Genomic DNA, 14,973 nt, shown 5'->3' with positions numbered 1-14,973 from the left:
AAAAAAAAAAAACATTCTTAAAATTTTGGTTTGGACTGGGGATAATTTTGTAAACTCCAAATTCTATAAAGCAAAAAAGCGTACCAAACCACCATAACATTATTCCCAGAATCTCCAACCAGACTTAGTTTAACCATGGTTAAACTAGGAAGAGAGAGAGAGAAGGGTAATGATGATGATGAGGAGGATTAAGGCATCTTTTGTGCCTTTTTATCTGAACTCTCTGATATCTGTTCCCGACTTTTTTGTTTGCTGCACTAGAATTACATCAATTTTTTCATCCTCTCTCTCCCTCCCTTCTCTTCTCTCTTGTATTGTATTCGGTTAGCCCATCAAAATACCTGCAAAGCAGGTAGCACAAGCACCACCCCAATTAATTCACCCATCTTTTTTCGAGTGCACTCTCTTTTTTCATGAACCCCATGTACATATTTTTCCTTGTACGTACACAAAGAACAGGCACTCTGTACCTCTTTCTCATGGGCCTCCAGAAAAGCAACCTCTCTCTCTCTCTTCCCAGATCCCCATGAAACCACACCATTAACCAGAAAACCGCATCTTCTGCAAACATCCCCACTCCCCCAAAAAAAACCACCAAAAGAAATTTCCAATAAATCCTCCCCCTGTGGTCCTCACACCCCCCACATACTCTCTCTCTCTACATAGCGCTTAATCCAATCTACCAAAAGGGTGTATAGAGAGAGAGAGAGAGAGAGGAGGCTTGAAGATGCAGCAAGAGCACGCACTAGGGATGGGGTTGATGAGCGGGAGGTTTGGAGGGGATGAGATGTCGTCTGCGCAGCACCAACAGCAGCTGCTGAAGGCTGAGATTGTAGGGAACCCCCTCTACGAGCAGCTTCTCGAGGCACATATCTCCTGCCTCAGAGTCGCCACCCCCATCGACCAACTCTCCCTCATTGACACCCAACTCTCCCACTCCCACCATCTCATCCACAACTACACCTCCATTCGATCCAACAGCCAGTTCCTCTCCCTCCAAGACAAGCAAGAGCTGGATCATTTCTTGGTATACCTTCAGCATTAAAATACCTCATTAACTATTTTGCTTCTACTTCATTTTTGACATCCTTCTCTTCTCTTGTGGGTGTCATCATTGATTTCTTATAGGCTCAGTACTTCTTGGTTCTGTGTTCTTTCAAAGAACAACTACAACAACACGTACGAATCCACGCCGTTGACGCCGTCCGAGCATGTCGAGAGATTGAACAATCGCTCCAAGCACTCACAGGTACCAGAAAAAAACTATCTTAGTCTCTTGTTCCTCTCATGTATTGCAGAAGATATCAAAGGTTTATTCTCTTTTTCTTTTACTTTTTCTTCTTGAACATCTTTTGTTTTGTGTATCAAAATTTGCTATTTAGAATTAGAGAAATAAAAGTGTGAGACAACAAATTCATGCTTCAGATTTTGATGGAAGAAAGCCATAGGGATCATGTATTTGGTGTCATAGAACAGGCAAAGAGATGACCAATATCCATTTTTATCTTCTACGCCATTCTCTTATTAGAAGAAAAAAGGTGGGTGGGATTGGGCCCATCATTATTATTTTTTTAAGTACTAAGAATTGTTAGGTATGGGGAGTACAAGGAAATGGATTAGATTAAACCCCCACCTGATTTTTCTGATTTCTTAGATGGCATTCTTATGTGTCAAATATAGGAAGGGTGCAATCCAATACGCCCACCTTGCATAATTGTATTTCTTATTCTTTTAATTTGGGACATGGATTTCAATAGTATTCTTTTTGTTGTGTTTGGTGAATCTCTTTCTGCTTTCTATATATCTACGCATTCCAATATATATATATATATAACTACCACTATAACGCCTGCTAACTGGAGGCCTTAAATGCGTTGAATTTGGTACATGAGTTTGATTGAAGAAAAAGAAGAGGGATGTGTGGTGCACAAGAGTTGGTAGTTTGGGTGGTTGCACCATGATTGAGTTTTACCTTGGAGAAACTCGAGCAGGGGCATATATGAGGTCTGTTAATTTGTTTACATCGAAAACTACATAGGTCATTGAAGAATATATTGGCCAAGCCACCAAGTTACTACGTTGGAGGCAGTGACAGAAAACTTTACTTTGTCATACTGATAGAGAAACGTGTGCTACGGTATTTTAGAAGTATAATAAAACCTTCGGTACATTCAACTAGCTAAGCTGCCGTAATAGTTACTTGGAAGCCTACCAAGCGAGGTGGTACCACTACGAGAATGTACTTGTTAATAATTATGTATCTCCTATATATATATATATATATTTATAGTGAGTGAGAGAGAGAGAGAGAGAGAGAGAGAGAGAGAGAGAGAGAGAGAGAGAGAGAGAGAATAGGATCTCATAAGGATAGGTGGGAGCCATGAATGCTCCTTTTGGTGCCTAAACAGGATCATCTGATCTGCTCTTCTAGGACGAAACAGAAGAGGGTCTCATTCCAAACGTTTTGTGCATGCGGTAACAGATTCTTGAGGGTTTTCGACCTATCGAAAGCAACAAAGAATATGACAAGAAAAAAGGATTGGCATCCCTCTGGAATGAAGCTTTGCACTACATGTAAAAGTTTGCGTATACCTCGTCCTTTCATAGGCTTTTCTGCATGAAGACAAAGATTGAAATATATTAATTAAGGATGGTTTCCCATGTATAGAAAATGATTGTCTTCAACATTGCATCCATTGGTTTACGAGATACCAAGTTAATGCATTTTATGCGAATAACGGATGAAAGAGAATGCTGATAAGCAAGCGATCAGGTGTAGAGGCCCCTCGCCTAAGGCGAAGTTCTTCGCATTGTGGAAAAGATCAACACCCATGATAGATTGTGGAAAATTGGAGTCCAACTCTGTAGCAGGTGTCCCCTTTGTTGTCGCTACTGGGAGAGAACGACCCACTTATTCTGGTTCTGCAGTTTCTCTCAAGAACTACTCAAGCTTGTCTGGCCGGATATGTCCATGCATATCACCCCTTCCTCATGCTTTCGCGTACTTATATCTTGGGCCTGTCGGCTGTACGGGGATCAAATAGATGGAAATGGTGGATCTGTATTGCTTGGTGGAGAGAGTGTGATAGGTAAGGAACCATCGTGTGTTGAGGGATAAGGCTTCTTCGGTCTCCCATATACTTTGGATAATTCAGCGAGACCTAGCAGATGTGATCACGGTTGTGGCCGAATATGGATATGTTGTGGATCAGCTCTCAAAGTCGGACCAGTCTTCTGAAGGACTTTCTTAAGTTCGGTCTTGAACCCTTTTCCCTGTTAAATGTCAAGATTTATGCACTGGGGTCATTAACATTAAGGTATAGAGGAACGAGTTCAGATGTCCTCATAATGGTTATAAAAGTGTGTAGAAAGGTCCCCATCACACACACACACACACACACACACACACACATATATATATATATATATATATATATATATATATATATATATATATATATATATATATATATAGGTAACTAAAATATGTTTACCAACCAAATATGTTTGAACCAAGATTTTCATAAGTTTTTTTTATTTTTTTCAAAATTTCACCTTGCAGGCGTGATCTAGACGGTTGGTTTTATAGAAACAGATTCTTAGATCATCCAATTACAATGTATAAGAAGGATTTTTAAGAGATGAAAATCAATGGCTTAGAATTTTTATAAACATTCAAGCATAAAAAATCATATTTCTTGATCCGATTACTATGATCCAACAATAGATTCCTAGCAAATGGATCATGCCAGGATTAGATTTACAAAAAATACTATGAAAATTTCGATTCATACCAGCAAATATATTTGGTTGGTAAACATATTCCAGTTTTTCTATGTATATATATTCGAAAAAAGATAACAAAAAAAATTATCCCCTGTTCAGACGTGAGCTAAGCTTCCAACAATCTTATTACTGCTCATTCCAATGGACGGTCTGCTCCCCCTTCCATATGAACTAGACGCTTCCTTTTTCTCACCAGAATGCATACGCTGTGCAATTCCTATTTTTATTTAAACTTTTCCTTTCTCCTTTATGTCTAGAGCCTCATAGGTGTGTGTGCAGTGCGAATGTAACTTTTCATGAGAAAGAGCGAGAAGGTAAGGAATTAATAACAATATCATTCAATAATAATTTTTGAGAGAGTATCATTCAATAATATTTCTCCACATTTTTATTCTTGCTTTTCTTTGTTGAGTTGATGTTATATATCTTCTTGATCAGGTGTTGGTTTTTCTCCGATATAAAACTCTTAGCTAGACTCCTAGATCAATTAATTATGACTTTTTAGTTGATTAATGGACTTGTAGGAATCTGGCTTTCTTTACCAAAGGAATTAAAAACTAAAAATGGAAATGAAATCTGGCAAGCTTCCATTAACTATAGTTTTCCTTCCAGTATTCTTCACATTGCATTAAAACTTACTATTCTTAATAGCCTCCTATATTAATTCAATGCTATACTAGAAGTTGTGACTGAAGAGAAGTTGGTCAATCATATCAAAATTTATGAACTTAGAGATCATTGGTACTAGGGGAACTACCAGTCCTGCACCGACACTCGTGGCCAGGGGTAGGTTGGGTTAACTCTCTAGGGCCTTGCTGGTTCATTCTGATTAGAACCAACGGCAAACATGCCACTGAAATAAATACTTTTGTCACACCCAAAATACGGTATACGGTACCGTTTCTTTGTTGTCTTGCAGTGGGACAGATGGAATACCATGCCACACACAAGACAAGGGACAGCTCACCCTGTGGCAAAATACGAGGGCAGCTCAGGTGCAATAACATTGCACGTCAAAAGTGTGCCGCTGCACCTGACTGCCCTCCATCGCTGGGTACAGCTTGTCAGATGTGAGTCCCAACAGTGAAATGGAGGGCGGTCAAGCGAAGCAGCACACTTTTGGTGTGCAATAGCACTCGGCAAAATACTCAACACTTCAAGTGTGCTGATGCACCTGATCACCTACCATATGCTGTTGGGTCCCACAGATGACAGATTGTATCGGGAAGATGATGGGTGATCAGGTGCAGCAGCACACTAAAAGTGTGCAATCACATTGCACCTGATCCACCCTTCCTTAGAAGTCAGGAATGGAAAAAGATGACTGGCATGGAGAATCTTATTTTATGCAATCAAGATGATCCCTGATTTGCCAGGCAATTTAAATTAAGCTAGGACATTGCTTTTGGTATAGAGGAACAAGTATGGGTACCTAAAATTTGGATAAAGAAATATGATTTGTTAAATCAAACAGATGTCAATATGAGAGATTGGCTTATTGGGCAATGCATATTGCTTTAATTTGGAGAAGGCATATGCAGCTTCAATCACCTTAATGGGCTGTTAGGAGCCTCATAAAGTTGCTAGCAGGAGATGGTCAAACACTTGGACCACCCATGCGAGTTAGCATAGAAAATAGTCCTGGACAAGAGAGTGCCCTGTGAGTGCATCTCTATAGTGCCTCAATGCACCTTTAAATGCTAAACATACCAGGATATACCTTATTACACCACAATGTGGCAAGGGTATACACACATTTTTCACAATAAATTGGAGGGCAACACTATTAACATAAAGGAAGATCTCGCTGATTTTTAGACGTGGCAGTGAGCTCAACATTCCATACCATATAGTAAAGCGGGCCTAATTGTTGTCCTATAAAACTTTCTCTTCAACCACAATGGCATTCTACGATCTCACAACACTCCAATTGCAATTTTCTATTTCATCCACCCAACCTTTATCCTATGATTAGCATTTCCATCAATTTCTCCATACTCTTGAATGATAGATTCCAAATATTTGAAACAATCATCCACCGGTATTTCTTGCTCACCAAGTTTCACTACACTCCCATCACTACTGCTTTGCTTACTAAACTGGTATTCCATATATTTTGTCTTACTCTTACTCAACTTAAAACCTCTTGCTTCCAATGTCTGTCTTCATAATTCTAACTTAGCATTAACCCCAACTCTAGACTCGTCAATCAAAACAATATCATCAGCAAACAACATACACCACTGTACATTTTCTTGAATTGATCTTGTAAGCTCATCCATCACTATAACAAATAGGAAAGAGCTTAAATGCAGATCCTTGATGTAACCCCAACCGTTATAGAAAAAATGGTTTTCTCCCCTCCACAGGTGCGGACAACATGGGTTTAGTATGAAAAACTGAAATATGTTTACCAACAAAATATGTTTGCTAATATAAACCAAGATTTTAATAGGCTTTTTTACAAATCTGACCCTGCAGATGCATTCAGCACAACCCATTTGCTAGGAATCTACTGTTGGATCAGCGTAATAGGATCAAGAAATGCAATTTTTTATGCTTGAATATTTACAAAAATTACGAGTCATTGATTTTCAAGTCTTAAAAGATCCTTCTTTTACTTCGTAATCGGATATTCCTAGAGTGTATTTCTATAAAACCAAACCTCTAGATCACATTGAAATTTTAGGAAAAAGTAAAAAAAAAAAAACTTATGAAAATCTTGGTTCATACCAGTAAACATATTCAGTTACCCGGTCTGGTAGTAAACATGTTACGTTCTTGCATCTAACGATATTGTCAATTAGATACGTTCCCTTGAGCCTTGTTTTAACCTTTTTCCTTTTAAATGTTATAAAAATCATTTGATCCAACACTTGAAATGCTCAAGAATCCGTCGTAAAAAAAAACTACATTATTTTATTATTTATATCACTAGTGGAGTGCCAACGCCATGAAGAATGCATGAAATTTATGTGGACTCCTAACTCCAGTTATGGAACAAGAATGCAACGAATATATAATGGATGGTCTATAAAAACTGGAGACGGTTGTGGACCTACTGCTCTTCAAATGGTAACATTGCATTAGATACTATATTTCCCTTTTCTTTTTGTTCGTTAATTTCCTTTTTCAGGTATCCATCATAAAACCTGGCATATTATTAGAAAATAAGCTGGACAGCTTTTTCAAGTCCCATTATAAAGCAGCGGGCCTTTAGTATAACTTATGCCCGAACTAGATCTAGTCTAAAGTAAATGCAAATTTTTATGCTAGACATGGCTGAAGCGAGCACTAGCTGCATAGGTTATATCCATTATTACCGTCTCTCTCTCTCTCTCTCTCTCTCTCTATATATATATATATATATATATATATATATATATATATATATATATATATATATATAAAAGTTTAGGCGACTGGGTAGGTGCAATAAATATGATGCCTACTGCCATATTCAATGGCACATGGTGGCTCATAATGTTGCTCATAACGTTGGAACGAAGTTGCCGGTGGTCCATGCCATGTCCACTCTAACGCCTAACCTTTCTTTAAATATGAGCATTTGACCTCATCAAATTCCAGACTAAATCTATTAATAATGATGTCCATGTGAATGTTCCTTTCTAGTGTAGCTGTTCCCACGTGCATTCATATTGGTCAACGTGCCACCCTCACAAACCAGTGCGATATGTCTAGAGTAGTTAATTTCCATGAACACTAGCTTTTTTTTTTCATGTATAACTTGCAATCCAAGGCCAGCACTAGATTACTGAGAGAGAGAGAGAGAGAGAGAGAGAGAGAGAGAGAGAGAGAGAGAGTGTCTCACTCATAGAAGCCAGTTTGGCGTGAGAATATGCTGAGATGATTACACCAAGAGTTTTTGTTTAGAAGAACCAAGGAAGTTTCTAGAACAGGAAAAGACTCTCTCTCATTTTTTTTCTGAGAGTACTCAGCAAGACATAATGAAACCTTATTCATATAGCGGCAGGAATTGACTGCTATACAACTAGTTATTAACGAGGGTGCTCTTGAGAACGGCCTTCATTCTGTGGCTGTGAATTTATACAACCTCGTTATGAGGGAACTTCTACTTGAGACCCTAGTCACTGATATAGGTGATATTTTTTATTTGCCAACAGTTTTCATTTCATTTGTTAGAATCTTATAAATCCATAAAAATGGTTGAGTAAATTCTCAGAAATTAAAGTTATTAAATTCAATTTTTTTCCTTTTTACTCCACCTAATATTTTTTTTCTCTGAAAGTCATCTACTATTTTTTTTCACGAGACATCAATGAAAAACTGTTTAAGAATAAAGGCTGGAAGCTTAGAAATACCAATATTGCAGATAATTATGAAAATCCATAGGGTGAGAAATTCAATTCCCACCGCTATGCTTGCCTGCACCGTCCATTCCAAGCATGTTAATGAAGATGCTCTTCGTGATTTGGCATTGTAGTGCAATTAGTGTTCCTTGATATTTTACATTTCAAAACATATTTGACTTATTAAAATGTGCAATTTATACATTGTTCTGCTATTGAACATGGAGTGCAATTAAGAGAATAGATTAAAATCTTACACGCAATTATTCATGGGCTTCCTATTTGAAAATCCTCCTCGTTAAAACTCTAATGCTACCAGGTTGGCTGAAAAAAAAAAGTACCTCCAAAAATAAAATCGTCTGCTTCCGAAACAAAGTATATTTGCTCATTTCCTTGAATATAAAGCTACTGTCGGTGCAGCTTCTACACTCACTTGGCTTACTTATTTTCTGCATGAATTAGAGTACATTTACTCTCTTCCATCCATTTTATGTCAAATGATATTGGTGCTGCATATTTGATTGTTAGCCCGATTTTATAAAGTTGGTAAATAATAACTTCAAGTTTAGACCACCGCGTGGCCAGCGGGTTGGTTGTGAGGGTGCTAAGATGAAGGCACCAGATCAAACCCCACTGGTGCATGATGGACCACGTAAGGCAGGGTGATTGGGTTTTTTCCAGCTTCAGCGAGGGTTCGTCATCAAAAAATAACTTCAAGTTTAGTTTGTCTCCAATAAAAGCCAAAGTTGATAATACACTCCTTAAACCTTTGCCTTCAGCTTGTTTATTCTCTTGTGAGCTAGCAAAATCGTGCTGAAGAAATCATCTATTTACGTCTATAAGGGATCCTATACCGAACCATCAAACGATATGGATCAATCTAGAAATGAAGAAAGGTCTAGCAGATAAACATCAGGGATTGAGGAAAAGATTGAGAAAGATTATGATCTTTGCAAGATCAGGAAAGATAACAATCAAGGAAGATTGAATGGAAATCCAAATGTACTTGCTAATATGATGTAGTCTTTATCAAAGAAATACAATACGTCTCTCTCTCTCTCTCTCTCTCTCTCTCTCTCTTTTGACAGATTTCTGAAAGTCACTTTATTTGTACTATTAACTTGCACAATGGCTTGGACAAGGGGTTATTTGACCATTGAGCTTGATGTGTTGATATCAATGTTTATCCTCATATTGATAGCTAAATACATGTTTTTTAAGCTCACATACAATAACAGCTAATAATATATAGAAAAGTTGTGAACAGACCCTGTTAGGCTAGATTCCATTCCATGCCCAAGATAAGCCAAACTAGAATTTTTGGTTATGCCCCTCATTGGATTACTAAGAACTTATCTCTAGTTTTCTGTTATTGTTTGGCCAATTGTTTAGATACAAGTGATAAGCTAAACCTACATGCATTATCTGTTGCCTCCTTTTATATTTTTTCTTTTTCCTTTTTGGCGTATGACAGGATATTCATGCTTGACAGTGAAATACTAAGATGATTTGTCAAGGTTCACAAGCTTCATGATATATGTCATGAAGATTAGAGAAATCTATATGATTGTCAAATTCTTCTATTAACAGTTAGTGGTCATAATTTCTCCTGAAAATATTAATGGCCACAATGTCATGTTTTAGTGAACCTTCACTTAAGAACAACTGTACCACTTGCTGTAGGAGTAACGCTTTGTGAAGGGACAGGAGCAACAATGTCAGATGATGAAGATGATATGCAGCTAGACTATGCTCTAGATGCTAGTGCAGATGGACATGATCTAATGGGATTTGGCCCACTTCTCCCAACAGAATCTGAGCGATCCCTGATGGAGAGGGTTAGACAAGAGTTGAAGATTGAGCTGAAAGAGGTGATGTTCTTTCAACAGTTACTACTGTATGAAATTGATGTGCATTTTTCTCCAAGGATTTACTGCCTTGGCTTTTTGTCTTTTCAGTCTCGAACTATGTCACACGGATACATGTTCACCCCCGCATCGTGTATTCGCGCCCCTTACATGCTAGTCATATTGAAAACTTCATAAAAGTGGCCGTATCCATGTGAAACAAGTATCCTCCAATGTACTGATACTGATACTGGTAGCTAAAGAAACCATAGTAATTTCAAACTTCCAAGTGCTATGGCATATTAGCTATCCTTCTGTTGGTCGTTACGCTAGCATTTTAAAGTGGAAGCTTCTGTCACCTGCAGGGCTTTAAAACAAGGATTGAAGATGTAAGAGAAGAGATATTGAGGAAGAGGAGAGCAGGAAAATTGCCCGGTGATACAACTTCTGTGTTGAAACAGTGGTGGCAGCAGCACTCCAAATGGCCTTATCCAACTGTAAGTAACTGCTGCTTAGAGTTCATAAGGATCCTATTAGTTGCATATTATCATAACAGCCAATAGCCATAACTTCACGTGCAATCTCTTTTTTTTTTCTTTTTCTTTGATATTCCTTATTTATAACATGGGCATGAAAAGTAAACAAATGAAAAATATCATAGAAAACATTTAAACAGGTAGAAAATCATTGAGTCATGAACACAACCATATATATGTCGTTGATATTTTTGTGGTGATTGTCACTTGGATCAAAATGCTGAGAGGAACATATTTGCAACTATTGTATTGTATGGTTTGGTTCAGTTTAAATTCAGATGATACCATCCTATAAATGTCTGCCATCTCATCCTGAAAATATAAAATGTTTGTCTGCTAATGGAACCTATGGTCTCTTTGGATTCTTTTCAGCTTAATCTCGGTGATTGAGGAGAAGTATCTATGAACATAGATTAGAATAAATCTTGGGCATTGGTTCTGCTCAAACGTGTTCATCAAGCACTTATCAGAGAAGAAAAAACAATACTTGCTCATGACATGGCCTTATTTAAAACATACACAATAAGGCAATAGTTTCGCACAGTTCTGAATAAAAAAGATTTTGCTGATAACAGCGGATATGTATATGCTTGCAGGAGGATGACAAGACAAAACTAGCAGAGGAGACTGGGTTGCAGTTGAAGCAGATCAACAATTGGTTCATAAACCAGAGAAAGCGTAATTGGCACAGCAACTCGCAATCGATGACATTGTTGAAATCCAAGCGTAAGGGGTAGGTTGGGGCGGTTCAACCTGTTCTCCTACACAACCCCTGACAAGATCTATGACATTTACTCTTGCAAACTAAGACAGAGAACGCTAATACTTGGCCTCATGCTCCTCGCCATATAAAAGCCAACATTCTAAGCAAATGTGGAAGCAACCTCCAATCATGTGAGCCAAAACATACGTACGTGTAGCCTCATCTATATGACACCTAGTGAACTATGTACCCTGATGGAATTAACCACCGTGGCATTTAAGTGATGTCTTGAACAACCTGTAGCAACAGAGAGAGAGATGGTTCACAGTTGAGAAGGATCCGCACTCTCTCCCTGGTGAGATATGTAACAGATAATGAATAGAATTTTAACTTGCTACATGTTTCCTGGCGCTGCCTTTTTGTTCTTTTTCAACATCTTTTGCAGGCACACTCCGATTGTGATGGAAAGCAAGTTCAAACTTGCTCTGCAACTCCTTTTTGCCATAATTGCTGGGAATTGAGCAGTACTTTGCGTCTGCATAATATTGTTTATGATTCCATTTTTTTGGATAATGAGAAAGCATTTCCCCCGGTGTAAAACCCGCACCTAGCCAAGCTGGGTGGGCTCCAGCCCACCAGGCTCGGCTAGGTCAAAACCAGGGGAAGACAGCATTTTTCAAAGATTTTCGGCACTCAGAAAATAACCCCGAGTGACTAGGGGTAAAATGGTCAGTTTGAAAAAAAAGGGAAACTGCCTCTATGTTGAGGAAGGGTTTCCTCATATTTTAAGAGGATGAGGGTGGGGAGTTGCGAGATTGTGGGGGACTCCCACGATAGTTAAGAAACCCTCCAACTCATACTTTTACCAAACTTTTAGAGAGAGAGAGGAAAAGAGAGAAAAAGCTTGAAGGAGATCGAGAGAGCCTATCAAAGGGGAGTCGACCGACAGGTAACCACCCTTCCTCTTGCTCGTTTTTATGGAAAATGAGGGAGAGATGATGCCAGCAACCTCAGTCCAACAAAGGAGAGAGAGAGAGAGAGAGAGAGAGAGAGAGAGAGAGAGAGAGAGAGAGAGAGACCGGCAACAGTGGGTTGCCAGCATCATTGGTGAAAGAGGAGGGAGACAGAGGGAGGCCATCCTCTGTCTCGGCTGCCGACAACCTGGTTGCCGGTATCGCCTGATGTAGAAGAAAGGAGGTGAGACAGAGGGTGCCCACCCTCTATCTCAGTCGCCGGCAACCTCCCTAGTTATCGGCATTCCTGATTGTGAGAATGAGATGCCCTCTGTCTCAGCTGTTTTCAAGAGCCACAGACCAACTCATACCGGACCGAGTCGGTTAGACCAAATTGGTCTCAGTGTGAACTCAGACCGAGTCTGGTCAGAAAAAAATATGTATATATAGGTTTTTAGTTATGAACCGAGCCCAGATCAGACCAGGTCTGGGTTCAGTTTTGGATATTTGAAAATGTCTCAGATCCAGTTTGGACCAAACCCAGACCGAACTAGGTCTAGAACCAGTTCATACCAAACTGGAACAAAACTGGGTCTGATCCAATTTATACCAAACTGGGTTTGAGTTCAATTTGCTTAACTAGAGAGAGAAACAAAGACAAACCTTTTGGACTGAACCAGACCAAGATAGGTCTGGGTTGGGTTTAGTGAAAAAAAAAAAGAGTGAGAGAGATTGAAAGAAAAGGTTTGGACTCACTTGGTTCAGGTTGAACAGTTTGGTCTAGATTGAGAGTTATATTGGGTTGGTTCAAAACCCAACTCAGACCTAATTGGGTGAACCTTATACGAGATCATATATATATATATATATATATATATATATATATATATATATATATATATATATATAGAGAGAGAGAGAGAGAGAGAGAGAGAGAGAGAGAGAGAGAGAGAGTAATGCGCTCCTTCTGCCCACCTTCTCATTTTACCCCATTTTGCCCCTTCAAAAATCATTGTTTTTGGCATTTTTTCTCACATCTAACACCATAGATGTGATCTATAGGTTTTGTTTAGTAAGAACTGGCTTTTGGGTAATCAAAATATGACCTGTATACAAGTTTTTTTGGTGATCCAAAATCAATGGTGATGAAGGTACCAGTTTTTCCTTACTCATAAAAACATGTTTTTTCATCAAAAAACATGATCCAAGAGTCGATTCCCACTAAATCGAGCATGCTAAACATATCTAAGGGTTCAGATCTAAAATGAAACACTTCAAAACTATGAGGCAAAACGAGAAATGGGACCTAATATGTTTAGTTCTCATATATATATATATATATATGTATGTATGTATATATATGTATGATGTACAAGCCTCGTGTAAACCAAACTTGGTCCTAGTAAGTCAAATCTGGAATGAACACAGACTGAGCCTAGTTCTGACATTGGTTGTGTTAGGTGAGACCCATAACACATTAAAAAGACCAAATTTCTCTTGTAGCATGTAGTCCTACTTATGATTAGTAAAACAATCGTAACTCCTCACCCAAACTCATAATCGGGTGAGGTTTAGTTTATTGAATTGGGATGTTGAGAGGAGTTTGTCTATCATGTTTTCATGACAAAACACACAACATAAAAAATGAGATATAACAGACCACCTTCAAGGGGTAGTTTGGTAATTTAACAAATATAAAAATTATTTATTTAGCAATTAAGTGAGTCTTATGTAATATACATACTCGACTACTACTATGAAAGACTCAACTATAGGTTGAGAGTTCAGCTCTTATGTTAAAGGTAAGAGATATTATAAGCATGTCTAGTTAATAATAAACAATCTGTTTATTTACTTGTATGAGATAACTTACATGAAACTATGTATGTTTGAGAGCATAGTTGTACCTCACATTTGATATGGTTGTATTCTAAAAATTTATGCATTGTTACAAGATAGAATGAGTGCATATGAGATAGCTACAATGTAGAGAATGATTTCATGTATCCTTAAGGTTTTAGTATAATATGCATGTTAGAAAATTATTGGATTTTAGACAAAAATCTATATTCTATGCTTCCTGGGAATATAGAACTACATGCATGAGAGCATATTTGAGTAATTTTCTTGAGTCCCTTCTTTCATATATATTTACTATAATTTGAGTTATCTTAGCATGCTAGACTTAACCTCATAAATTTTGGAAGAGGCGACAGATGAAAAGGAAACCTGATGGTCATCAGAGTGAGAGCTATCATAATCGTGGGTCATCGGTCATTTATTAATGTAGAGACACTACATCGATATAGCGATACTACATCTTTCGCATTCTTAGATTTTTGTGAATATCAGAACCCTAGGAAGACCTTGAGAAACTTAATTGAGATACAATGAAAATGAACTTGAGGTAGTTTATGTGGGAAAACAAGAATTGCATAATGTATCCTACAGGTTATGTTTCACTCAGTGATTTGGGACTCTAGGCAAACTAGGATGTAGCATGAACCACAAACATTGAAGCATATATAGTTCCACAAAGACTGACTCTCGATTAACTACAGACAGGTTTTTTTACTACAGTACCTCATGATCTACGATCCGAGATCACACCAGAGAGTGGTTCATTGTCTAGTCAACATTGTAGAATTGAAGTATTTTATATGGGTTACTATGGCCATAGTAGGCTATTATTGGTATAGCCAAACTAGTGCAGTAGTTAGTATTGAGTAAGTGCTAACTTATGAGTTTTAAGAAGGTTAATGGGAAAATTTAAAAGAAATAAACTTTTGTGTTATCGGATAAACAACTAAACTAAGA

The 14,973-nt window shown here is 38.0% G+C and overlaps 1 protein-coding gene across 1 annotated transcript; it reads left to right on the top strand.

The window, feature by feature from the left end:
* Positions 1-585: 585 nt before the first annotated feature.
* LOC149832946 (homeobox protein HD1-like) lies at positions 586-11,598 on the top strand. The gene is made up of 5 exons (XM_090014790.1): positions 586-1,027; positions 1,129-1,249; positions 9,801-9,988; positions 10,330-10,461; positions 11,097-11,598. The coding sequence occupies exons 1-5, from the start codon at positions 728-730 to the stop codon at positions 11,235-11,237; spliced, it is 882 nt and encodes a 293-aa protein (XP_089870916.1). The 5' UTR covers positions 586-727; the 3' UTR covers positions 11,238-11,598.
* The last annotated feature ends 3,375 nt before the right edge of the window (positions 11,599-14,973 follow it).

This window comes from Nuphar pumila, chromosome 7, assembly GCF_984573655.1.
Source record: "Nuphar pumila chromosome 7, dmNupPumi1.hap1.1, whole genome shotgun sequence".
Classification (NCBI taxonomy): Eukaryota; Viridiplantae; Streptophyta; class Magnoliopsida; order Nymphaeales; family Nymphaeaceae; genus Nuphar; species Nuphar pumila.
The sequence above is the reverse complement of the archived record's forward strand: the minus strand, read 5'-3'. Positions and strand labels throughout refer to the sequence as shown.

Coding starts and splice junctions, on each gene's coding strand:
- LOC149832946 (XM_090014790.1), top strand. CDS start 728: ATGCAGCAAGAGCACGCACTAGGGATGGGGTTGATGAGCGGGAGGTTT. Junction 1,250..9,800: donor ATCGCTCCAAGCACTCACAG/GTACCAGAAAAA, acceptor CACTTGCTGTAG/GAGTAACGCTTTGTGAAGGG. Junction 10,462..11,096: donor CCAAATGGCCTTATCCAACT/GTAAGTAACTGC, acceptor ATATGCTTGCAG/GAGGATGACAAGACAAAACT.